The 27,087-nt window shown below is 44.2% G+C and overlaps 1 protein-coding gene across 1 annotated transcript in view; it reads left to right on the top strand.

Moving 5' to 3' along the window:
* The window catches only part of unc5da (unc-5 netrin receptor Da), a 383,276-nt gene that overhangs the window by 333,769 nt on the left and 22,420 nt on the right, over positions 1 to 27,087 (top strand). Inside the window, exons 8-11 of the mRNA XM_051677090.1 lie at positions 6,162 to 6,197; positions 9,102 to 9,290; positions 20,530 to 20,934; positions 22,045 to 22,129. Coding sequence (XP_051533050.1) covers positions 6,162 to 6,197; positions 9,102 to 9,290; positions 20,530 to 20,934; positions 22,045 to 22,129 — 715 coding nt within the window. The remainder of the gene's footprint in view (positions 1 to 6,161; positions 6,198 to 9,101; positions 9,291 to 20,529; positions 20,935 to 22,044; positions 22,130 to 27,087) is intronic.

Raw genomic sequence — 27,087 nt, 5'->3', positions numbered from 1 at the left:
ACACTAGGGGTCATCTTGGGAGCCCGAAACACCTCTGGTCTTTGATAAAAGGCCAATGAAAATTGGCAAGTGGAATTTGCATGCCACTCTCCCGGACATACGGGTATAAAAGGAGCTGGTATGCAACCACTCGTGGCCTCTTTTCCCCTTCTTTTTTTTCCACTCCCTAAAAAAGAAGGGGGATTATCCGACTGGGCCGCCAGGTCTAGTCGGGGGGTGTCCCTCCCAAGGGGAGGACACTGCGGAGACCACACCTCGCCCAAACAGAGGGGGGATATTTAAGTGGAAAATATGTCACATGGTCTTGCCGACCATGTGGAGAGTCTCATGGTAGATCCTACCCAACGGGGGAGGAGTTGCTACAAACATGGAGACTGTGGCAGAGGGGGCTCTGCCCAAGGAAGACGCAGTTTGCCAACAGGGAAAGGAATTAGCAGAAGATATCGCATGGGGTTACCTTACAGGGAACCGCCACATGCGGAGCACCTACCCCAGAACAGGGCTCTTAGTTAGCACGTGTACTGGGCTGGCAGTGAGTCTCTCCGAAAACTCGACTGCCACAGGGCTCAGAGGAAGTCAACCAGGGAACATTGTTTGTGAACACTACTGGGAATTAATGGTGCACGTCTTCAGCTCAGAGGAGGTGAAAGGCGCTATGTGCAAGCGATACATCCGGCCGGCTATCCCGGGCTTATCCGCTTGTATTGCGTGCCACTACCTGGGACGAAACCAGTTCCACCCGGAGGTTGTAGAACCTTGCAAAGGTGTTGGGTGTTGCCCAGCCTGCTGCTCTGCAAATGTCTGTTAGAGAGGCACCCCTGGCCAGGGCCCAGGAGGCCGCTACACCCCTGGCAGAATGGGCTCATAGCCCTACCGGGGGCGGCACGTCCTGGGCGTGATATGCCATAGCTATGGCGTCAATGAGCCAGTGGGCGATCCTCTGCTTGGAGACAGCACTTCCTTTCTGCTGTGCACCAAAGCACACAAAGAGCTGCTCAGAGATCCTAAAGCTCTGCGTGCGATCCAAATAGATGCATAAAGCACGCACCGGACACAGCAACGACAGGGCTGGGTCTGCCTCCTCCTGGGGCAGTGCTCGCAGGTTCACCACCTGATCCCTAAAAGCGGTCGTGGGAACCTTGGGCACATAGCCCGGTCGGGGTCTCAGGATCATGTGAGAGTAGCTCGGACCGAACTCCAGGCACGTTTCGCTGACAGAGAACGCTTGCAGGCCTCCTACTCTCTTGTTGGAAGTGAGCGCAGTCAGGAGGACAGTCTTCAAGGAGAGTACCTTAAGCTCAGCTGACTGCAAAGGCTCAAAGGGGGCTCTCTGTAGACCCTGAAGAACTACAGAGAGGTCCCATGAGGGAACGAGGCGTGGTCTGGAGGGATTCAGCCTCTTGGCGCGCCTCAGGAACCTGATGATCAGGTCGTGCTTCCCTAAGGACTTACCGTCCACTGTGTCGTGGTGTGCTGCTATAGCAGCTACATACACCTTCAACGTGGAAGGGGACAGCCACCCTTCCAACCTCTCCTGCAGGAAGGAAAGTACCGATCCGACTACACATCTCTGAGGGTCTTCCCATCGAGAAGAACACCACTTAGCGAACAGACGCCACTTAAAGGCATACAGGCGCCTCATAGAGGGGGCCCTGGCCTGAGTGATCGTGTCTTCTACCACGGGTGGTAGACCGCTTAGGTCTTCCGCGTCCCGTCCAGGGCCAGACATGGAGATTCCAGAGGTCTGGTCGTGAGTGCCAGATGGTGCCCCATCCCTGAGAAAGAAGGTCCTTCCTCAGGGGAATTCGCCAGGGGGGCTGTCGTGAGGAGCGTGAGGTCCGAGAACCATGTCTGGGTGGGCCAGTAGGGTGCTATCAGGACAACCTGCTCCTCGACCTCCCTGAATTTGCACAGAGTCTGTGCAAGTAGGCTCACTGGGGGAAACGCATATTTGCGTAGGCCAGGAGGCCAGCTGTGAGCCAGCGCGTCTGTGCCAAGAGAAGCCTTGGTCAGTGTGTACCAGAGCGGGCAGTGGGAGGATTCTTGGGAGGTGAACAGGTCTACCTGTGCCTGTCCAAATCAACTCCAGATTAGCTGGACCACCTGAGGGTGGAGTCTCCACTCTCCCCTGAGGGTAAACTGCCGTGACAGCATGTCCACTGTAGTGTTGAGGTCGCCCGGGATGTGAGTGGCTCACAGCGACTTGAAGTGCTGCTGACTCCAGAGGAGGAGACGGCGGGCGAGTTGTGACATACAACGAGAGCGCAGACCGCCTTGGAACTGAATTGCGTAGCCGAGTCGGATGGTCCGGACCAGCCATCGCGACAGATTGGAAAGCGCAAGCTACGCATCCAAGTTCAGGCAAGGGGGACCAAAGGGACAACGTCGTTGGACGTACCGGCAGGTGGGGTCTCGTGGCGGGGCGGAGCTCGAGGTGCCACACCATGTCATGGCCGTGCTGAGTCTAGGGACATCGAAGCACTTACCTGGCTTCTTGTGACCACCCCCGGAACAGCCTGGGATGGGGGAGGAAGAGGCCTGTCCTTGTAACCCGTGGAGACTGTCACATCGGGGGCGGATGTGTGCCACAGCTGGGCACGCAGGGGCGGGGAGACCACTGCTGGAGTGCCAATCCTGCAAGGAAAAACCCGTGGACGGTGGTCATGATGACGACCGTGCACATTGGTATGTGACCCAGGGAAGGAGGAAACCGCTCTTTTGCTGAACTGTTGGGTACCGCAGCCACTTGGGCATGAAGTGAAATCAAATAAAAAGGCAACAAAAGATTCTCCACCCGGCCCTAAACCGGGGGATGGAGTGGTCTTACTACCAGCTCCAATGCAGTGGGTTTCGTTGACCCTGGTTCACCCGTCTCAGGAGTGCTTTGACGACCTTCGTGGGTTCTTAGTGGCCGGCCGTGAGACAGGAGGCGTTCTTTCGGTGGGCCGGGCCGAAGGGGCGGGCTGCGGCGGAGCTGGTGCAGTCACCACAGGGGGACGCCCTTGGCGACAAGCAGATGGGGTGTGGGATCTTGAGCCGCGCCGGGGCAGGATATGCCGGATAGCCTCCATCTGCTGCTTCACCGTCGAAAACTGCTGGGCAAAGTCCTCGACGGTGTCGCCGAATAGGCCAGCCTGGGAGATGGGGCAGCAAGGAACCGTGTCTTGTCGGCCTCACCCATCTTGACCAGGTTGAGCCAAAGATGGCACTCCTTGACCAGTAATGTGGACATCGTCCACCCGAGAGACCGCGCCGTGACCTTCATCACTCGGCACCTTTGCACCTTGGCTTGGTGGACCAGCAGGAGAGCCATGGCATGCAGGGCAGAGGCGGCTTGTCCAGCAGCGCTGTAGGCTTTGGCGTCAGGGACGATGTGAACCTACAGGGCTTGGACGGGAGCTTTGGGTGTCCGCACCAGGTGGCGGCGCTCTGTGGGCATAGGTGCACCGCAAGCGCCTTATCCACTGGGGTAATCACCGTATAGCCCCTGGCTGCTCCGCCATCGAGGGTAGTGAGGGCGGGGGAACTGAGAAATTGGGACCGGGCAGTAAAAGGTGCCTCTCACGATTTTGTCATCTCCATGTTCACTTCCAGGAAGAAAGGCCACGAGGGTTCAGGGGAGAGCGGAGGGTTCCACTCTAGCCCGACGCTTGCGGCCGCCCGGGAAAGCATGTCCGTCATATCTGCATTCGCGGGCTCAGATCAAGAGGTCAAACTCGCCATGAGACGAGCAGGCAGACTCATCTGGAAGCCTGATCGGGGCAGACGAGCGTGCTGGGGAATGGGAGGTCCACGCGGGGATACCCAGCGGAGGCGATCCCAATGGAGTCCCCAAATCGCCCCCAGTGCTAGCTGCATTGGCCTCAAACCCGTAGGTAGAAGGACCGAGTCGGGGAGCCGCTGGGGTGGCTTGCTTTCTTACGAAAGCAAGCCGCGACCGCAATGTTTCCATGGTCATGTTCTCGCAGTGAGAACATGAACCATTTATGAACGCTGCCTCCGTGTGGGTCGCACCCAGACACGTAAGACAGCGATCGTGACCGTCTGAAGTTGAGAGGTAACGACCATAACCAGGAATAACACACAATCGGAAAGGCATCTTTAAAAAGACGCGTCTTTAAAAAGACATTCCGTGTGTGCCACTCTTTTAGAGAAATATACTCTTTCAGGAAAATATACTCTCTTTTTTCTGCCGAAGCGCCCAGGGGCGCTCTCTGCAGTGCACCAGTGCAGAGGAGGGAGAAGCCGCTGAAATACGCCATCAGATCCAGCAGAGGTGAATGAACAGTCGTGAGAATTCAGCTCAATGAGTATGACCGTTCGGCTCCGAAGAGAAAATCTGAATGAGTGGTTGCATTTTCATTGGCCTTTTATCAAAGACCAGAGGTGTTTCGGGCTCCCAAGAGTGACCCCTAGTGTCACTACATGGACACAACGTCGAGTGAGTGACAGATAGGGAACCATGTTTACATTAGATTTTGAAATCGATGGAAAACCCAAAGAGATGTGCACGTCAATACACTGCCAGAACTACGGTAAAGGTGTATTCTTGTAGAGTAAATATTTGCTAATAGACAGAAATCTACATGTGCACTCAATGAATGCATTTACATGTATGATCTTAGACTGATATGTTAGGTAATTCAAAGGCCTTTAACAGAGTTACACTATATTGCCAAAAGTATTCGCTCACCCATCCAAATAATTGAATTCAGGTGTTCCAATCACTTCCATGGCCACAGGTGTATAAAATGAAGCACCTAGGCATGCAGACTGCTTCTACAAACATTTGTGAAAGAATGGGCCGCTCTCAGGAGCTCAGTGAATTCCAGTGTGGTACTGTGATAGGATGTCACCTGTGCAACAAGTCCAGTCGTGAAATTTCCTCGCTACTAAATATTCCACAGTCAACTGTCAGTGGTATTATAACAAAGTGGAAGCGATTGGGAATGACAGCAACTCAGGCCACGTAAAATGACAGAGTGGGGTCAGTGGATGCTGAGGCGCATAGTGCGCAGAGGTCGCCAACTTTCTGCAGAGTCAATCGCTACAGACCTCCAAAGTTCATGTGGCCTTCAGATTAGCTCAAGAACAGTGCGTAGAGAGCTTCATGGAATGGGTTTCCATGGCCAAGCAGCTGCATCCAAGCCATACATCACCAAGTGCAATGCAAAGCGTCGGATGCAGTGGTGTAAAGCACGCCACCACTGGACTCTAGAGCAGTGGAGACGCGTTCTCTGGAGTGACGAATCACGCTTCTCCATCTGGCAATCTGATGGACGAGTCTGGGTTTGGCGGTTGCCAGGAGAACGGTACTTGTCTGACTGCATTGTGCCAACTGTGAAGTTTGGTGGAGGGGGGATTATGGTGTGGGGTTGTTTTTCAGGAGCTGGGCTTGGCCCCTTAGTTCCAGTGAAAGGAACTCTGAATGCTTCAGCATACCAAGAGATTTTGGACAATTCCATGCTCCCAACTTTGTGGGAACAGTTTGGGGATGGCCCCTTCCTGTTCCAACATGACTGCGCACCAGTGCACAAAGCAAGGTCCATAAAGACATGGATGAGCGAGTTTGGTGTGGAAGAACTTGACTGGCCTGCACAGAGTCCTGACCTCAACCCAATAGAGCACCTTTGGGATAAATTTGAGCGAAGACTGTGAGCCAGGCCTTCTCGTCCACCATCAGTGTCTGACCTCACAAATGCGCTTCTGGAAGAATGGTCAAAAATTCCCATAAACACACTCCTAAACCTTGTGGAAAGCCTTCCCATAATAGTTGAAGCTGTTATAGCTGCAAAGGGTGGGCCGACGTCATATTAAACCCTATGGATTAAGAATGGGATGTCACTTAAGTTCATATGCATCTAAAGGCAGGTGAGCGAATACTTTTGGCAATATAGTGTATGTCCAAATGCGATTGTCACACCTAGATTTTTCTACATTATTCAGATTTCACTCTGCTTGTAAATCAATAAAGACCTTTACCACTGTTCTAGCGGCCTATTTAATTCCTTGTGCACATGTCTGTTTATGTTTGGATGTCAAAACCAGAGAAAAATCAAAAATTTCAAATATGGTTTTCTTGAGTTATTAGGTCTTGTGTGTGAGCATCTGAAAAAAGAGACATGTGTCTCACTGCATGTTATCCGTGTTTGTCTCCCCAGACAGGAAGCTGCTCCACGATGTGAAGGTTCCACAAGGTGAGTCACTGATGTCTCACCTTTCATCTGTGTTTTTCATATTTTTCTTTTTGATTTTTTTAAACCTCAGTTTCATAAAGTCATTTACATGCATTATGCACAACTTCTACATTACTTGAGAAGCAACTATTAAAAATGCTCACAGGCATATGAATTGTGATGTAATACCGCCACATCGCATCATAATCATCCATCTTAATAACGCTGTCCTGTTCACGGTGTCTGTTTTATTAACCCCTTTTATTTTCGGTTCGCGCTTGACAAACAACCTTATCACAACCTTTACGTAAGCTGACTGCACTGACATTGTTCAACATTCAGTTGATGCCTTGACAATTATGTTTTCAGTGAATCATCATCAAGTTTGCCATTTGAAATAACCTGAGAAACCAATTAAGTCATTCATATTTTAAGGGAGTGCTGACTCAGTGGTTGAACCATTGCCATGTTAACTCAACAATGATGCATCACAATGGCAGTTTTTCACTTGAGGAATGACAGTCCCCTTCAGGGATGTGACTAGCCAAAGAAAACACATTAAAAGTAAGCTGTTACTTTGGACAGAAATTTCTGGGACAACATTAGCTCTGAATATGGCACCAGAACTTTACTTTTCAGTGTTGGTAGGTACAGGTAACAGCTAAAGACACTATACTAAAGGATTATTCCAGGTTCAGTACAAGTTAAGCTCAATCAACAGAATTTGTGGCATAATATTGATTACCACAAAAATTTATTTTGAATTGCTTCCTTTAAATAAAAGCAAAAAATCTGGGTTCCAGTGAGGCACTTAAAATAGAAGTGAAAGGGGCCAATCTGTAAATGTTAAAATACTCGCTGTTTCAAAAGTATAGCCACAAAATGTAAACAATATGCATGTTAACATGATTTTAGTGTGATAAAATTGCTTACTAACCTTTTTCAACATTGTTGCCATGACGATGTAATGTCAACAAACCCTAAAACGACTATAAAAAGTATGATTTAAACAAAATTTATAGCTCAAATAACAGGAGTTCTAACAGAAGAATGAATATAAGTACTTTTATAAAAGCATAAGTTTCACATATCTGCCTTTAAACCCTCAAAATGTTGGCCCTATTCACTTCCATTTTAAGTGTCTCACTGTGACTTCAATGTTTGCTTTTTTAAAAGAAAAGGACAGATGAATCAAAATAATTTTTTGTGGTAATCAACATTATGCCACAAATCCTGTAGATTCAGCTGAACTTGTATTGAACCTGCAATATTCCTTTAATAACTAAAGAAACAAACATTTTTGCTAGCATCGCAGTAGTTCAGCTGTTTATAAAATAATTTAGCTTTTCCAGTAACAAGTTACTTTTCCCAAGGAGTAGTGGTAGTAGTGACAAAATGCTACGTCCCTGTTTTTCAAGTTACATTCTATTGCGCACACAGCTTTACAGCTCAGTGAATGAGGCAATAAATCAAACACACTTTCCTAGAATATCCTCTCTCTTTTATACAGGTAGTGTTGGGAAGACTGGTTCATGTGAGTGAATTAGTTCTTTGGAATAGTTTGTGTAAATCAAACTGTAAAAAAGAAAATGATTCACAGGCTAATTTGATTCATTTTTTATTCATTTGAATTTTTCTCATTAGTTTTGGTAGTTGTATTCTGTGTATTAATTTTTGGGGTACATTTCTAATCTGTTAAAGTTTAATGCTGTCACTCAGTGTGAAATCCTCAGTGTTTTTGTGCCCAATAAATTCTACTGTGATTGCAGAAATTAATTATATAATCAGAGATTATATCTCTGATTAAATCTTTTTACATAGAAATTATATCTCTTACAGTATGTGGAGAAATTAACTTAATTCAAAATATATTCTCTGAAAAGCCTTAATATATTATGCAATTTTGCCTTTCATGTAAATGTATCATGCTTTAAACACGTTTTACATTTTTACAGTAAAACAAGACAAACAAATGTAAAAGAGTAGCTTCACTGTAGTTTAACTGCTTTATATTATGAATACATTATGATAAGTTATGATCTTGTTGCTTGGGAAGCCACACATTCAAAGTAGTTTTCCCATCACTGTTACTTTCACATGGCAATTGCCGTCCCTAAGCCAGAGTCAGCACCCCAACTGAAGGCTGTCATTGACAGAAAAGTAAAAGAGAGAGAACGATATGGTTACCAAGCAAAGGAGAGGAAAAAAACAAAAAGAAAGGATTGCACAAATACAAGAACACAAGATTCATTAGCCTGCCAAACTTTTCCAGAGCTCCCAATTAACCTGCTCTGCTTGCTAGTAATGTATCTCTGTGTGTTCCTGGCTAGTGTTTTCATAGCTTCAGGCTTTGTCAGATGTTCCCTACCTGTCTCAAGGCTTTGAATTTACAGGAACGGCATGCTTGCTTTTCTTTGTTCCATCTATTGTTCTAAGTGTCCTGGTTGAATTGTTTGTCTGAAGGAGATGGCAGATAGGGCCTAATCACTACAGATGAGATAATATAATGAGCTGCATTGTCACGAAATCCCTTTGGTAGCTGCGCGGTTCTTACTATGCCACATTAACTGTGTGTGTTCGTGTTGAGAGTCAGGTGTTCAGTTGAGGGCTGATTGTAATCGCTCATCGCTAGAGAACTTTCATTAGTGTTGGCAGTGTTTAGGAAAGTGGGAATATTCAGTGATGAAAGTATTTTATTGTTATATAATTTATTGATGATCTTTATGTCTCGGTTTTGCATCTGTATGCTTATATATCAAACTATATCCATTGGCAATGTTATGACCATTTGAAAAAATAAACTAGTACCTTTATATAACAGTTTTCAAAGAACCCCAGTCATTTTGCTGAGAGTCATTTTCCAAATGTTTGTTTGTTGAAGCTTGCCTGTGTATTGCTCTTCAAAATGATTTTCTTTTCTTATAGCCGATATGGAAAGCAATAACGATGTGGCACTCTACTCCGGGCTGACTGTGGGTGTGGTTACTGTTGTCATGCTGGTTGTCGCAGTAACACTGTACAGGCGGAACCAAAGCGAGTATGGTGTCGATGTCATCGACTCGTCCGCGCTCACTGGAGGATTTCAGTCCTTCAGCTTCAAAAGTGCTAGGCAAGGTGAGAGAAAACATTTACTTATCTGACTACTAATCTCTTAAGCCCCATTCACACATATAGTGACTTCTAGCGACAAAGCAACATTATCTCATCCATTTTCAATGAGAGCTGGCAACTTCTGGCGACAGTGACCTTTGGCGACTAGATGTGGGTGTCCAGCGACTTCAGAAATTTGAGAAAAATTTAACTTTATGCACATGAGGAGCAACTTTCGGCACAAGGGCACCTAACCTAACCCTAACCTAACCCTTTCCATAACCCTAACCGTGAGTGGAAGTTACACCCCCTTTTGGAGTTGGTGCATCCCACTTTTTGAGTAACCCTGCCTCCTTCTGGAATAACCCTGCCCTCTTTTGGAGATTTCACCTCCATTTGGAGATCTCCGGCCTGCAGCTATACCTACTTGAACAATAGCGTCACGTGCAGACAAGACAGAGAAGTTACAGTTCTGTAAACAATTTCAACACAAAATTAACATATGGAAAATAAATTGTTGGCAGTCTTAGTGAGTTTTATTTATACACTGATAGATTGTTCATCTTGTTAATGATATGATGCAATAAGCATGGCTGCAGTTCATATAAAAACACTCTCCCCTGCAGAATGTAAATTTTTTGGGACAAGAAAACTGATCACTTGACAGATTAGAATGTCTTGGTTACTGTCATAACATCCGTTCCCTGATGGAGGGAACAAGACGTTATGTCGATGAAGTGACACTAGGGGTCGCTCTTGAGAGCCCCGAACACCTCAGATCTTTGAGAAAAGGCCAATGAGAATTGGCGAGTGGAATTTGCATGCCACTCCCCCGGACATACGGGTATAAAAGGAGCTGGCTCGCAACCACTCATTCAGGTTTTGTGCTGAGGAGCCGAGACGGTCCCGGCCATTTCAGCGGGTAGTACAGCATTGTGGCAGGGGGGAAACGTCTCGTTCCTTCCAGCAGGGAACAGAGTTTACGACAGTAACCAAGGCATTCCTCTTCTGTCACTCACTCGATATTGTGTCGATGTAGTGACACTAGGGGTCCCTATACGAAACGCCACAACTAGCTGAACCGTGTTACGTGGACTGCCGGTGCAGCTGCAAGCAAGCTGCTGTGTGTGTAGTAGCAGGTGCACCGGTCTTCATGTAGCCTCCCCCAACGCCCCAAAAAATGTTGTATAGTTTCCCACATCCCTGGGGGTAAGAGACGTATCTAGTATGGGAGCAGGCTGCGCCAGCCACGGCCTTTTCTCTCTGTGTTTTCTCTCCACAGAGTATTCAGTTATTCGGCTGGGGCCATTTTAACGCTCAATATATGTGCCGGGGAAGGTGTTCTTTTCCTATCCTATTCTTTCAGGGGGAAAAGACCCCGCGGAGACCACATCCTGCCCGGAGGGGAGGTAACATGTGGCAAGCACGTTATGTGGTCTCAGAGCCGCACATGGAAGAGGCGCAGTGGTAGGTCCTGCCTGAAAGGGGAGGAGCTCTACAAACACGGCAACTGGGACAGAGAGGGCTCTGTGGAAGGGAGACACAGGTCTGCCGACAGGGAGACTGTACTGCGGTAAATACATCACAGGGGGTTACTTACTGGAGTAACGGGCACCTGTGGAGCACCTACCTCAGCGTAAGGGCATATTAGCACATGTACTGGTTCCGGCTGTGAATTCCTCCACTGAATTCGCGAGTGAACAACTGAACAAGTGGCGGCAGATCAGCGTGATGGCCATGCGATGTGTGCCGTGGCGCCATGCCCATCTCGGGACTCGAGTCTGAAGCCAGTGCTGAAGCGGTCTCATATGCATCAACCCTAGTGGCGTGACCGGTGCCGAGGATGCCATATGCCCCAGGAGCCTCTGAAAGTATTTCAGTGGAACCGCTGTTCTCTGCTTGAATGACTTCAGGCAGTTCAGCACCGATCGTGCTCGCTCGTTAAGCGCGCTATCATCAAGACTGAGTCTAACTCCATGCCGAGAAAAGAGGAATGCAATGTTGAGGAGCCTCGCTTCGTCTTGAAATCGTGGCTGCGCTGAGGGGACCCTCGAAGCACTTACCTTGCTCCATGTACCCGGCGTCTGGGGGGTCGGCGACAGGGGAGGAGGGACTTTTTGACTGTCTTCATAGTCCGTCACAACCACCTGGCCGTGGGTGTGAGTGTGGTGCGACCGGACGCGCGAAGGCGGGGGGCCCGCCGTACGGATCAGGACTACCCACGTGCAGGTCCTTTAGGAAGCCGTTGGAAGCGGAGAGATAACGACCGCATCCAGGAATCACACAAAGGCGGAAAGGCATCTTTATAAAGTCGCATCTTTAAAAAGACATTCAACGTCAATGTGTGTGCTCTAATAGAGAAAATATACTCTTTAGCAGGAATATATACTCTTTTAGCGCTGTCGAAGCGCCCAGGGGTGAAATCTGCACTCGTCGTGCAGAAGGAGAGAAAGCCGCTGGAAATGCGGCATATATCCAACAGCATACGCTTCTTAAGAGGTGAATGGAACAGCAGTAGTATTCAGCTCGCGGATAGTACAACCGCTCAGCTCCGAAGAAAAAATCTGAATGAGTGGTTGCAAGCCAGCTCCTTTTATACCCGTATGTCCGGGGGAGTGGCATGCAAATTCCACTTGCCAATTCTCACTGGCCTTTTTTCAAAGATCTGAGGTGTTCGGGGCATCCATGTTTGATATTTAAAACACAAGATGAGCACAATTTTTGGAAAATCTTTATTTTAAAATAGTACACACAGAACTCGACACCTGGTACCTTAAACACGACAAAGGTAACAATCAAACAATTGATAATTTTATTAAAGAAACATCCTGACATCGCAAAACCACAAGTTATTTTTCCTTGGCTCCAGACCACCAGAGAGCATTACTGAGTGGATACCTTCGTATCTTCTTCCTTTCCGAGAACCTAATATAAAATCTGACTTGTTGATGATGTGGCCATGTATAAATACCCATCATGCACGTCATCACTTCCTCTTTCGTCTTTTCGTCTAGATGCTGAGAACCTGCAGTGGTGTGAGCACAGCTATTAGGGCATAGGTCCGACAGCTGTATCCCTGCAGTACTGTGTTTTCTGTCCTGGGTAGCATCGTCTTTCCAACAATGCCTTTTCTTTTTCTCCATCGAGAGACTTTTTGTTATGCGTGTTTTCTGTTTATTAAAATAAGAACTTGTTTGCATATCTGCGCTTGGGTCCTTCTCTCAATATCTCGAATCGTGACATTATCTTCATGATCTGCGTGTTCAATAATGCATCACTATGATGGAGCCATGGGCTTGTTGGTTCAGGCGTACCAACACAGACATTGACAAATTTATCTACTCTCTGATACATCATCAGATGTTTATTTGATGTGTGTATTAACAAACTGAATATGTATTTTTAGTTTGTTTGCTTATCTGCAACACTTTTATTAGATGTGCCCTTGGTTGTCAAGACATGCAGCAGATGTCTTTGAGACATTATGCCTTAGAATGTTTGTATATAATCTTTTAAGATGTCTATGAGAATACTAGAGTTATATGACAGTGACGAGGAGGAGGGCGTGGCCGGGCCATGAGGGTGCACGGCCGGCGCTGAATCAGATGATCAGCGGCAGAGTGAGATAAAGGGGAGCCGGAGACGCCAGTTCGGGAGATAGAGAGATGCACACGGCCGCGATGCATGTGTGTCTGTGTGTCCTTATGTTTTATGTTGTTTTAAGTTGAGTTATACATTAAACTTTGTTGACTGTTCAGCCAGTTCCCACCTACTCATTGCCTGTCCTTTAACTGTTACAATGATTCTCAGATGAAAAAAAAAAGACAATGTGTTCTATCTGGGCACCTTCTCAAATCCTTATTGCCACTCAAATACGTCAAGTCAATGGATTTGAAACACATTCATGTATGGTTAGAATCACATTCCAGCTCTGGGGTTCGTTCCACAGTTGCGAAGATCCCGCAGAAACACAAAACACGCTTACTAGAATTCAAACATTGTGAGAAAAAGATGTTATAGAGGAGGTAAAACGTCCTGGTTACTTGCATAACCTCCATTCCCTGATGGAGGGAACGAGACGTTGTGTCAATGTAGTGACACTAGGGGTCACTCTTGGGAGCCCGAAACACCTCTGGTCTTTGATAAAAGGCCAATGAAAATTGGCGAGTGGTATTTGCATACCACTCCCCCGGACATACGGGAATAAAAGGAGCTGGTATGCAACCACTCATTCAGGTTTTGTGCTGAGGAGCCGAGAGTATGCCATATGCCCCAGGAGCCTCTGAAACAGTTTCAGTGGAACCGCTGTCTTCTGTCTGAATGCCTTCAAACAGGTCAGCACCGACTGTGCACACTCGTTTGTGAGGCGCGCCGTCAATGAGACTGAGTCCAACTCCAAGCTGAGAAAAGAGATGCTCTGAACCGGGAGGAGCTTGCTCTTTTCCCAGTTGACCCTAAGCCCTATTCGGCTGAGGTCCCTGTGTGCACACAACACATCCCGAGTGTGAGCTAGGATTAGCCAATCGTCAAGATAGTTTAGGATGCGAATGCCCACTTCCCTTAGCGGGGCAAGGGCTGCCTCTGCAGGAAGGGTCTGTGTCGAGGTAGAATCGAGACGTGGAAGTACGCGTACTTCAGGTCTACTGCCGCGAACCAATCTTGATGCCGGACGCTCGCTAGAATGCGTTTTTGCATCAGCATCTTGAACGGGAGTCTGTGTAGAGCCCGGTTCAATTCTCGCAGGTCCAAGATTGGCCGCAACCCACCGCCTTTTTTCGGTACAATGAAGTAGGGGCTGTAAAACCCCTTCTTCATCTCGGCCGGAGGGACAGGCTCTATTGCATCCTTCCATATGAGGGTAGTGATCTCCGCGTGCAAGGTAGCAGTGTTCTCGCCCTTCACCGAGGTGAAGTGGATACCGCTGATCCTGGGCGGACGCCTAGTGAACTGAATCACGTAGCCGAGTCGGACGGTTCGGATCAGCCATCGCGACGGATTGGACAGCGTAAGCCACGCATCCATGCTCCAGGCGAGGGGGACCAAGGGGACAATCTTGTTGGATGTACCGGCGGGTGGGGCCTCATGGCGGGGCGGAGCCTGAGGTGCCACGCCGTGTAGTGGCTGTGCTGAGTTCAGGGACATCGAAGCACTTACATGGCTCCTTGTGACCACCCCCGGAACAGCCTGGGATGGGGGAGGAAGAGGCCTGTCCGGCAGATTTGTGCCACAGCTGGGTGCACAGGGGTGCCGAGACAGGGTCAGGAGGCCTTGGAGGCGGCCGCAGGGCCAGGACAGGGTCAGGAGGCGGAGCCACTGTAGAAGTCGCCTCTGTCGGAGCGGGCGGAGCCACAGGAGGAATAGTCTCTGGGGGAGCGGGCAGAGCCAAACCAAACCTGCCAAAATGGAATGGTGGACGGCGGTCATGATGACTGCCGTGTACACCGGGTATGTGACCCAGGGAACAAGGAAACTGCTCTTTTGCTGAACTCTTGGGTACAGCAGCCACTTGGACATGCGGCAAAATTAAATGATAAGGCAACAAAAGATTCTCCTCCCGGCCCTCCACCAGGGGATGGAGTGGTCTGTTTACCAGCTCCAAAACAGTGGGTTTCGTCGTCCCTGGGTCGCCCGTCTCAGGGGCGCTTCGTGAGATGGGTGGTGTCTGCTTCCTGCGGTGGGCTCCACGCCTGGGCTGGGCCGAAGGGGCGGAGCCGGTGCAGTCACCGCAGTGGGACGCCCTTGGCGACAAGCGGGTGGGGTGCGGGATCTTGAGCTGCACCGGGGCAGGATGTGCTGGATAGCCTCCGTCTGCTGCTTCACCATCGAGAACTGCTGGGCAAAGTCCTCGACGGTGTCGCCGAATAGGCCAACCTGGGAAATGGGGGCAGCAAGGAACCATGCCTTGTCGGCCTCTCCCATCTTGACTAGGTTGAGCCAAAGGTGGCGCTCCTGGACCACCAAGGTGGACATCGCCCGCCCGAGAGACCACGCCATGACCTTCGTCGCCCGGAGAGCCACGAATATAGCAGAGTGCGTTGCAGCAAATTTGGAATGTTCTCAACTTTTGGTCGCATTACGGAGCTTCACTATCGGAAACACTTGCATTTTCCCACTCCATCCTTCTGAAGCTCCATTTAAATCAATGTATTCGCAGCGTTCTTTGATGCAGCATTAACTTCAGTGTATAGACGCCCTCAACCACTCTTTTCTGAGTGCTGTGCTGACTGTCAATTCCCAATTTTATATCAGACACATTTAATATCAGACACAATTCAGTAGGATATGTGGTCATGTTATCATGTTATCAGAGAGGTTGCATTGCCATTCCTTTGGTGCACAAAAGCTGATGGTGGCATTTTTAAAAGGCGTCAGTCGTTTCCACCCTCTATGCAGAGTCCTGATCCTGCAGTGGGAAATTGTTTTTTGTGTTTTACCCTCTGGATCTCTGTCGGGGCCTGAGATTTAAAAAATAAATAAATAACTTTGCTTGCAATCACACTGCAAGATGTGTTGGCGAGCTGCGTGCTTGTTTTGTCTGGAGGATTCAATAGTTGTGTTGTGACCAAACCGGCCTTTTTACAGAAGGTTTTGTCGAGCCAGTACATTAAACATACCATTGTATAGCTGTTGTCTGAAATTTAAGTGTTTACAGGTTTTTATGCCTGTTTATGGAATTCTGGTCAACCCGGTGAAATGCCATTCGTCATGGCTTCGTGGGTTCAGATCGCTGATGTTTCTGCTGCAACAACATGGAATTCATTGAGTAAATTTTTATGAGTAGGCTTAACGTAGTTCACATCTACAGTTATTACAAAATAGTGCTGGGTAACCAGACACTCTTGTGATGGGATGCGAGTCATCAATCACCACCTTCAATGTAGATTTGTAATTTGAGTGTTCATATGAATGGTTTCTGTGTTGTTTTTTATTCAACACGTTATTGATGCACATTTGCATTCTGCATGCATAACTGACTCTGTACAATGACAATAATGGGAAATGTCAAAATGTTCTAATTCATGTTTTAATAATCTCGTTGTGACTTGTTATTCACAAAATAGTTGATGGAATCAGGTCAATACTTATCAGAATGGGAAGGACTTGTGTAATACTTCCTGATATTTCCAGTAGCTCAATGGGTAGAGCATGGTGCTAATAACACCAAGATCATGGGTTTGATTCCCAGGGAACACACAACCTAATAAAATTTATACCTTGAATGCACTGTAAGTCACTGTGGATAAAGTGTCTGCAAATGCATAAATGTCAATGTAATGTACTTGCAATCTTGCTAGTCACTATAGCAACAGACCCTCGTGACAGCTTTGTTATTCTTCTTTCACTCAGTAGTGCTCTCTGGTGGTCTGTAGCTAAGGAAATAGAACGTTGATTATGTATGTAACCGTTGTTCTATGACTGGCGGAAGACCACCAGAGCCTTAAGTCACTCGGGTCAGCGAGAAGACTCAGGAGGAATTGATGACGTGCATGATACACGGCCACGTCATCAACAAGTCAAGAGGTGACAGCTTTTATATTAGGTTCTCGGCAAGAAAGGAGATACAAAGGTATCCACTCAGTAGTGCTCTCTGGCGGTCTTCCGTCAGTCATAGATCCACGGTTACATACGTGACCAACGTTTACCTACCGTGACAACAAAATCAACAACAACAGTGTAAATAAAACCATGCAATTGGCCAAGCAGTGCAACCATAGTTTTCATGCCACATTGCATGCCGTGAAGAGGGTAAATGGGACTGAACAACGTAAAAATGTTGTGTAGGCCAATCTGAACTCCCTGCTCTGCATTCCTGAAAGTTGCCAAGCCAAAAAAGTACAATAATCTAGTAAATCTTTCAGTGTTTTTAAGCATTGTTTACTTGATATAAAAACGTTTTTTAATTATATTGTAATGTTTCTGGAAATACCCAATTTGTTATGCATATGATAAAATGATATGTTTAATGTCATACTAAAAAATCAAATGTATTACTAAAAATAAACTTAAAAACAGTTAACAATTAATTTCTTAACTTCCTTAAATTCAAATTTGAATTGCAACTCTACATCATTTTTGCTACCTCAATTCAAACTCGATCCAAATTTTGGAATTTAACTGGAATTGAATTGCCATTTTTCATTCAGTTCTGAATGGTGCACAACCCTGGTTATTAGTTAAAACAGATTGTGTTTGTTCATTATTGTAACTTAGATGAAGATCAAACCAGATTTTAAGATATATTTATACAACAATGCAGGTAATTCCACAAATTTTTTTTTGCCACAGTATATGGTGCTAGCGCACATTCATGAGCGCCCCCATGTTGAGATTATTTGACCAGGTGAATATTTCTTCCTGTATCTGAAAAATCCCTTGTAATTAGATGCTGTCACTTGCAAAATAAATTAATCATGACTGACTGCTAGCACATTTTTACAATGACATCAGTAACTGAGAACTTCTGTTTTTGTGTGATGCTGCATCTACGCTGCAAGGTGTCTCCACAACAAGTACAAAAAATATTACTGAGTGCACCTATTCTTTTGCTTCCTTGCAAGCATTGGTATTTCCTTCAGGAAATGTTTATCAAGTTGAGTATCGTTGCATCCTCAGGTGCCAAAGAGATAATTTCAGACCTGTGTTTTTTTCTATGAACTTATTGTTGAACATTTTCTCACTTTGTTGTCTTGACTCTCTGCATCTCTGCTCTAAAGCAGAGTTAGTGGGTGTCAGTTGATTTACTTTTTTCTCCTGGCCCATCGGACGCCCCCAGAAAAAGAGATTGATGTTGATGGAGGGATGTGGAGAGAGCAGAGCACTAGTTCTCTCTTGCTTGTCGGTTCAGTAATAGGTCCCGTTCACAGCGCTATCACTCTCATCGGCTCACTAAACACCACCATCACTGCATATACACAACACACATGGATCACCAGACATCTCAAAGAAGTTTGAAAGAGCCTAATGTTGAACTGAGGTGATCGATCAGACAGTATACCCTTCAAATGCTCTTTAAAATCCCCAAGGATGGATGGATGGATAGACTTCATCAATTAATTTACATATATAATTTACATATACAAGTTATATAAAGAAGTTAAAGGGGGGATGGGCATTTACAACAAAACTGTTGAAATATGGTTGCAATAAGCACGTTACTATAAGAGGTTCATAGGGTGGGAAATTAGGAAATGGGAAACTTGGGATTTTAATTCAAAGGTAGAACTTTAATTAAACAAAATAAAGTGGCTTTTCAGCACAACACTCATCAGATCAGAGTCACAATTTAACACAGTCTTTTCTGTCTGATAGCTCTCTCTCTCTCCTCGTCTCTGGCGTGGTCCCTTTTTATCTCTCTCCCCAGTTTTTACTACAATCAGAAACAGGTGTTAAATAGTATAGCGCTCAGGTGTGTGCACCCTTACCACTTCCTCTCTCTCCGGACGAATGCAGTCACACCCCTGCCACCACAGTTACCTAGGCAACAGATTTTTGACAGCACTGTAAATTCACTGCTATTAGTCAAATACACAGTGGAATAAATTGATCAATTGAATGTGCATAAAAAGTTTTGAAAGAAACTCATAAACATATCCAGTTGCTATGGAAATGTACATTTTGCCTCATTTGCTCATGCATTTATGACACCACAAAACTGTTGCAATGTGGTTACAATGTGGCAATATTCACGTTGCCTTAGCGACATAGTTTCAGACAGCACTGTCAATTCATGCACAGCAGTGAAGGACTTTGATGGACACTTGCATCATGCAACACAACCGTTGTCATGGAGATCAGAACCTTTAGACTTTGTGACAGCTCTCACACATTTAGATTTTGAATAGATCTTGAAGAACAGGCTTCAAGTGCGAGCAGCAGCCTATCCTCCAGGGTCTCAGTCTGAGAAAAAGAAAATGAGTCCCTCTCACACCTCTTTTTGCCGCCTCTCTTAGGGAAGTGCTCTTGTTCAACCATCACTTTTTGATGAAAAACAAAAACAGAATGAAGATATTGTGTGTGGGTTGTGGGTTGGGGGGGAGGGGGGGGGATGGAGGCACAGCTATTAACCAGAAAAATAAAAAATGGCACTCCATGTCAAAAAGGTTGCCACAGCTTGTGTGGGCACTGATCTCGTGCAGCCTACACACATTGTCAGCATAAGGACACAATGTTATTTGTATTATAGGCCTACTGTACAGATACTACTGGGTTTGTAGTTGTGTATCAATAAGAGTACTTATGAAATGAGTTGTGTACTGATTAGGTTCTGGGGTCGTATTACAGAAATGCCATTCCTTAAGTTGATTCAAATTCAAGTTTCTTCTGCTCTGAGGCTGTTTTTAAAGATTTTCTGTTTCAGTGGCATACCCAAAATAAAAGGCTTATAACCTGACAATAAATAAATAAAAAAAACGAGGGTCAACTGTATCATTTTAAAGAAAACTTTTAAAATGTTTTAATTATATAGATTATGATAAATTCTGATACTCTCAGCCTAAGAAACTGTGAAAAAAAATCACTAAAACAGAATAGCTGAGCCAAAAAAATAGCTTTTTTCTTATTTCATGGTGTAAATAAGGTAGCTCCAGAAACTGATTTTGTTTTCTAATTATGTCACATGTAACTGAGTCAAATTTTGTGTTGATACGACAAAGCAATCAAAAGTTACAGCATTACAAAAATGATTTATCCTACTGTCCAAAAACCTCTACAAGTGTCCAAATGCCTCTCCAAACAAATAAAACATAATAATTGTACATAAGAACTAATTACACATCAGTGACTAAAGATATGTTCTCTCTCTTCTAAGCATGCAGGTATGAGTAACGAGATCTCATTCAGTTCCATTCTGTGTCATGTACTTGGCACCATCTCCTGGTGTCCATATGTAATTAGAGTGAATGATCCTCTCTGCCCATATTTGGATGACTTCCACCTCTGGTTGCAGTGATCTGAATTCTAATATGATTGGTTGAGCATTCCATGATATTGGACAACGTACTACATCATTTCCGATTAAGTCATCTGATCCAGGAAAGCTAACATGTATGTGCTGTGTGAACATTGTTCTTAATTTGGATTGTCTAATGATGTATGTATCCGATTACGCAGTGTGTGGGCTTGTTTTAAAGATAATTGCCTCCTCTAAGTAATGGTATATGATATAGTATGTTCCATTTATTTTTCGTGAAATGTAGCAAACATTTTGTTACACACAGAGAGATCAATGTCTAGCTCTCTCTACCATCCTGTCTCTGTGCTCCAGGTAACCCTCTGTTAATGAACTCCTCCATGCAGCCAGATCTGACTGTGTCACGAAACTACACCAGCCCCATCTGTTTCCCCGACTCCATGGAGAAGGAGTTCATCCCTGAACCTGCGCTTTTTGATCCACTCCCTGACCTCAAGGTCAAAGTTCACAGTTCTTTTATGGTGTCCCTGGGTGTGTCCGAGAGGGCGGAGTATCATGCAAAGGCCCCATCTCAAACCTTTCCTCGTGGTGTGGTACAGGATATCGGAGGTGTAGGGGGAACGCTGGGTGGAAGGGGAAAAAGTCAACTGGCACCCGTTCAGCCAGCACTGGTCTCCAATATGTCAACTGGCAAACGGCTGCTAAGAACCAGCGGGGTGTTTGGGCACGGTGGAGGACGACTGGTGGTGCCTAACACAGGTTAGAGAAGTACTTTGTTTGTGTGTGTGCATACATAGCTATAGTATGGGGACAAAATTATCCCTAAAGGTGAGCTAAAACTGACAAAACCTTCCTTTGGGGATGAAAAATAGTTTAATAAATAAAGCAACTTTTTGCTTGAGCTTGAGCATTTTGAGAACTTGAGTACAAAACGGGACATTTCGCTGTCAAACTGGGGTGCCATTTAGCCTCTACAAAATATTTACAAATAGTGCCTTACCCCCCAATGGACAAGCCAATGGTAACAGTGGCAACAGTTTTCAAAAGGGTAGAGAGATAGAAGCTCATATGCATGCATACCAGACAAAATTATTTTTCTCTTGATTCTGTCTCCATCTTTCCTTTCATCTTTTTATCTCTCACACACAGTGACTGTAGTGGCTGTGTTGAGTTTTAAAGAGGATGTGGGCACAGCACCCAGCAGCTGAGAGAGAGGGTCAGCTGACAAAGAGCCAGACACACCAGCAGGGCGGCATTGATTTAGGAGTCTCTTGGGTCCATCCCTCCCTCCCTCTCTCTCTCCATCTTTTTAAATTTCTCTCTCTTTCCCACCTCTTATACTCTCACATGATGTAAAGAGTCTTGACAGGTTGGCAGAAGTGTGAGAAAGGTTAGAGGCTAGTGCATTTGTTAAAACGTGCTGGAGTTTTCACTCAGCCTTTAAGACCTTTAAAGGTGAATACTGACTCCAACAACTTAACAGAAGCCTTATTATGTCTCACAAGGCTGGTGTGTGTCTGCACTAGGGCTTGCAAGACTGCTCATTCCAACAGGTCAATGATCAATGTACACTTTAATCGATTAGTTCACTTATACAGTCTGTACACATTGTTTCATAAGAGAGGTTTTACACTGATTTTAAGAGGACATGTTGTCATGTAGAAGTCCCACAAGAAAAATGTTATGTCACGATTCCGAGCATCCACCAATCTGTTCATTACTCTAAAAGGGCTTTTGGGAAATTAAGGTTGTTTCCGAAGAAGACTTTTTTGTTCTAGTTAAGCATCCAAGTCCCATTTAGTCATGTTGTAGGATTGTGAAAATTGTTTTTGTGTGTTTGCGTGTGTGTTTGTGTGTTATTTTTGCTAGGTGTGAGTTTGCTGGTGCCTCATGGAGCGATTGAAGAGGACACAACCTGGGAACTGTATATGAGCATTACACAGCAGGACTCGAGGTAATGTATCCAATAAACTCATACACACAAACTGCACCATTTGTCTCCCCTGCTGAAAAGACCAGCTTGGACCAGCATGAATTTCAATGTCCAGGCTGGCTTTTGCTGGTTTGGTGCTGATCTAGCTGATGCACCAGCCAATGGCCATAATGTTCATCAACAAAACTTAGCTAGGCTTGTCTGCCTGCTGAAAAAAACAAAAATCTTAAACCATCCAAAGCTGTTTTTCTGGACTTAGGTGGTCTGTTGGCTGGCTTTAGATGGGCTTTGGGCAAATCTTTATCTGGTCAGGCTAGAAGACAAGCTAGACCAGATAAAGACATGCTTAGCCAGGTTGGGATACCAGCCTAAACCATCTAAGACCAGCACACCAGTTTTTTATTATTTTTTTTTATTTTTATTTTTAAGGAAGTTATATGATTAAGGAAGTCTTGCAGGAGAAGTGCCTAAGAATCCTAGGAACACCAGCATCCCGTGCTGGAGACCAGCATCTAAAATCTCATTTCTGAAGGGCCTTTCTTTTTCTATTACCATTTGTTACTTTCTTTACCTCACTTTAATTTTCTTACCCTCAGTCATACTTCCACTTGCCAGAGCCAGTCAGTGAAATTCGCTCTTCACTGTGGAAGAGGGCATTATGTTTCAGTCACAATGCTGTAGTTACACCAGCAGCCCTTTATATTGAAGGCAGCTAGGTGTGACTGGCTCCCTTGGGGCTTATTTAAAATGTTGTACCTTTATAGTGTTAGTATGCCAGACCTAGTGTGAGACAGGGTGAGTGGTGAAACACTGTAGAGTCTATCAGGTTATCAGCCATCTGTGCCAGCCTGTCACACTGAGGAGAAAAAAGATGGTGTTTCTAAAACAATGGCACTGTGCTCAACCTGTGACCAGTGCGGTAGACATCACCATGATGCCTCCTGTAAGAGCATGATCCCTGTGCAAAAAACACATCGTCTTGCTCACTCGAGAGATTCAAAGCTATTACTTTAGAATGGTTTGCCTGATAAGGGTCTTATAAAAGTAGAATAGTGGTGTAATATATTTATTCCAAAAAATTCCACTGACATATGCTGCAAAAAAAATCCCTTTCTTAATCAGTATTTTTATTTTTACATTTATTTTTACATTATTTACTTTTGTATGAAAAATTGCTTGTTCTATTCCTCCTATTCCTTCCTGTAATTCACTTTGGATAAAAGCATCTGCTAAATGACTAAATCTGTATGTAAAATTGCTAATGGAATAAGAAAAACAAACTTAATTTAAGATATATCCTCTAAAAACAAGTTGCATTATCTTACACAATGTAGCTTTTAAAGTATATTTTTCTTGTTCTAAGGATGTTCAGAAATGTTTTACTGGAAAACAAAACAACAAAAATCTAATTAAGAATTTTTGTTTTTGTTTGTTTGTTTTTGTTTTTTACAGTCATCAAGGAATAGTGTGAGAATGTATTTCAGGTGTGAAAATCTTCTTAGCTGCTTAACTTTCGGATTAACCTTCTAAAAATTACTAGCAAGCTTCAGTGAGTGAGGATTTAAACACTAAAGTTGGAAAACTCAGGAATATCACCCAAGAATTAGACAGTAGACACCTCTCAATCCTCAGCCACTGTCATAGGCTTGCTGGGATTGATAGAGATCAAAGATCATGAGTGTTCAGAGACTCTTCAGCATCCTTCGCTGCTTATAGATGAAAACCTCAATCTCAGCAAGCCCATAGATGAAGGTTTCTGCTTGCCTATGATAAGCTCAGAGCTGTTTGCTTCCCATCTCCCGGACGAAGCACCAACACCTCCACTGAGCAGCTTCCTGTCAGTCCAGCCTTAGCTTCTCAGCCCAGTTGTCAGTAAAAGCCTGTCTTTTGACAGTTGTGGAAAGTGGCAGGGAGAAATTCAATCCACAACACTGCATTCAGACCACAAAGCATTTACAAAAGGGGAAGGGAGGAGGTTAGAAGACGACAGAGACAGAAATCAATCTGCAGAACCTCCTAAATTTAGCTTTACGATCTCCAGAGTCCTCATAACAGCGGCTATAGAGAGCAGAATCTGAAAAAAAGGATCAATCAGAGACTCTTTTTTTTATTTGTTCACAGTGATAGGATTGAGTTTGCTCAGACATCTGGGCTATTTGCAGAGCTTAAAGCTCTCCCGTGTGCTTCCCGTAGATTTTCTTGGATGTCACTGTGGCAGGGTGGATGGCGGGGCCGGGTCGTGATTCCACACACACCGCCTCCTTTCCCTCTAACCCCTTTACATTCACACAGAACATTTGTATTGCAAGGAAATAATGTATGCTGTGTTAATGAAAGTACACTCTGATTATATTTGAAGTGTGTAATCTTTTATTAAAACACTTTCTCCTTTCCCAGCTTAATGTGCAGAGACAAGTAAAATTATTCATCTTGTTCCTGATATGAACATGCTGCAGGTTTGTTGTCAAAATAGAATGACATCTCATTTTTACCAGCAATACATCCATTTGTGATCAGATTTAAAACAGCCACTTGGCAACCTTGCCAACTACTCTTGAGCAGTGTGACCATGTGGATGAATTGTTTTGGCTGGCAGTCTGATCTGTGATGGATAATTGTTCATACTGATCAGGCATAATACCTGCGGCTCAGAATGCAATGGAGACACTTGGTCAATTTGTGGTGCTTTCCTGTGGGACCAGTTTTGGTTTTTATTTTTGCAAGTTGGTTGGTCTCTGGGTTTCTGTGTGAGGATGAGAAAAAGTGATAGAGAAGGAGGGGAACAGGCTATCAAAATCACAGTTAGCTTTCCACACCATTGTAATTGACAAACCTGTTTATTTGAAAAGCATAGGGGGTCCTTAGATTCACACAGACACATCAATATTGATACCTTTGTCATTAGTTCACTGCTATTTCAGATATTTCAGAAAAAAAAAAAAAAAAATTGCATTCCATGTGTATTTGTGTACATGGGTGTTTTTAAATTAAACTCCTTTAAAAAAAAAAAAAAAAAAAAAACTTTCAAACTCACTCATCTGCTAGCAATATTCAACAGTGAAAATAAATGCTTCACTGGAAAATTCTGTTGTTTTTCCTGAACTGACATGAACTGATACCACATCTCAAATCACAATTAATTTTGTGGTTTAAACATTTTTGTAACAAAATGGCATACACCTTTTTTTTGCTGAGTCTAATTTCATAGCTAGAATTTTATGTATCCTAAATACACCCAATTAGCAAAGGAATATTTTTTTACTCTTTTTGCAAATTTTTACCAAATGACACGCATTAAAATATTGTTTTCGAATAATATTTAATTTTATTTCTTATGTTACATCTTATGAATGCTTCTGTTGGACAGTTGTTATTTGTGTACAATTAATGTAATGTTATGTTTGTTTGTTTGTTTGTTTTTTTGTTTTTTAACTTTTTGCATAGATTATCATCATTTAAAACTGTAATAATTTCTATTTTCATGATGGATTTTCATATTTTAGGATTAAAAGTCTGTGTCTGAGACAAAGGTACAACAATAACATCTATACATAAAAGCCATTTGAAACAAAGTAAAAATAAATTATGAAGACATGGTTAAAAAAAATATATACAAAATTATATAACTGAAAGAAAAAAGTTTAAATCTGTTAGTTTTAGTAAAAAGTACCTGTAGTTAAAGAAACACACACATATTTGTGCTTGTGTTTCAGGTGTGTGAGACTATTTCATTAAAAGGCTGTAAATGTCAGCTAAGTCTTTCCCTCTCTTCTCCAAAATGACACAAGTTTAGCTGCTTCATCAGCATTAATTGCCTTTATTGCAGACACAAAAAGGTTTGGATGCAAAAAAGTTTGGATGCAATCTCGATAAATGGGGATGTTAGAATGGAGCAGGTAATTACTTAATATAGATAAATCAGCATGTAAACAAACAGTGCAAATTAAGTGAGTGAGAGTTCAGAAACTTGTTAGTGACTGGGCAGTTGACTCAGTACAGTGGCTGTATCTCATTTGGAAGGCTGCGTCCTCTGGAGGTCGCATTTGTCGGCCGCATACTGTCTCGTTTCAGAAAGGCGAGTAGGACACTTCGAATGCGACCTTCTTTGCATGAGGTGTATCCTTTGTGGGCACTCACAACCCACAATTCTTTGCTTCAACGGAAATGTCTAAAAAAAAAAATGATGCCAATTTGCCCGTAAATATGATGTTCAAACACAAGTAATGTTAATTCCCAAGTTGAAGTACCTCAGTAGATGGGTGCAGTATATATATAATGTATATAATGTATATAATATACATTATAATATGTACAATTATATTAATATATAATATATAATTAAAATAAAGTATTAGACTAAAAGTACACCTGTAAAATCTATTTTCTTTTCTTTTTATATCATTATAACTATCCTAAAATGTACCTCATGCATTCCATTCCAGAGGGACTTTGTTCCCTTCTCACTCAAAGCGCTCGCACTTGTTAAAGAGTGGCGTGCTGTCATAGCAACCATGTTACGTTACGTTTCCGTTTGTCCTACGAAGGTCGTCTTGTTTAAACGAGGCTTGTTTAAAGGAGGACACTTGGTATACTGCAGCCTTCAAAGGACGCATCTAGCATGCAGCCTTCAAAACGAGACACAGCCAGTGTCACACACTGTAATTGGATGGCTGTCTCAGCATGCCACCTGCTCAGAATGAAAAACTGTTCCAGTTGTGAAATAAACGCTTGACACTCTGCCTGTATTTGTAAAAGTCATCATTATTAATAGTGCTTGATAAGGCAAGTATCCTTTTTAGCTTGCTATTGCTCATACTTTTTCAAAACTAATTTGTGCCGTGGACATGAAAGATAAGCATGCTGCTTATTGAGGAGAGGTGTGCTATTATTTTTCTAAGTGATCAGATTTGCAATTTCTGGTGGATAAAAAAAAAAAAAAATAAATAAAACATAATCCCTTGGTGCCATAGCCATATCTT

This window comes from Myxocyprinus asiaticus, chromosome 38 (genome assembly GCF_019703515.2).
Source record: "Myxocyprinus asiaticus isolate MX2 ecotype Aquarium Trade chromosome 38, UBuf_Myxa_2, whole genome shotgun sequence".
Classification (NCBI taxonomy): Eukaryota; Metazoa; Chordata; class Actinopteri; order Cypriniformes; family Catostomidae; genus Myxocyprinus; species Myxocyprinus asiaticus.
Note: the sequence above shows the minus strand (reverse complement) of the source record. Positions and strands in the feature narration are given on the sequence as shown.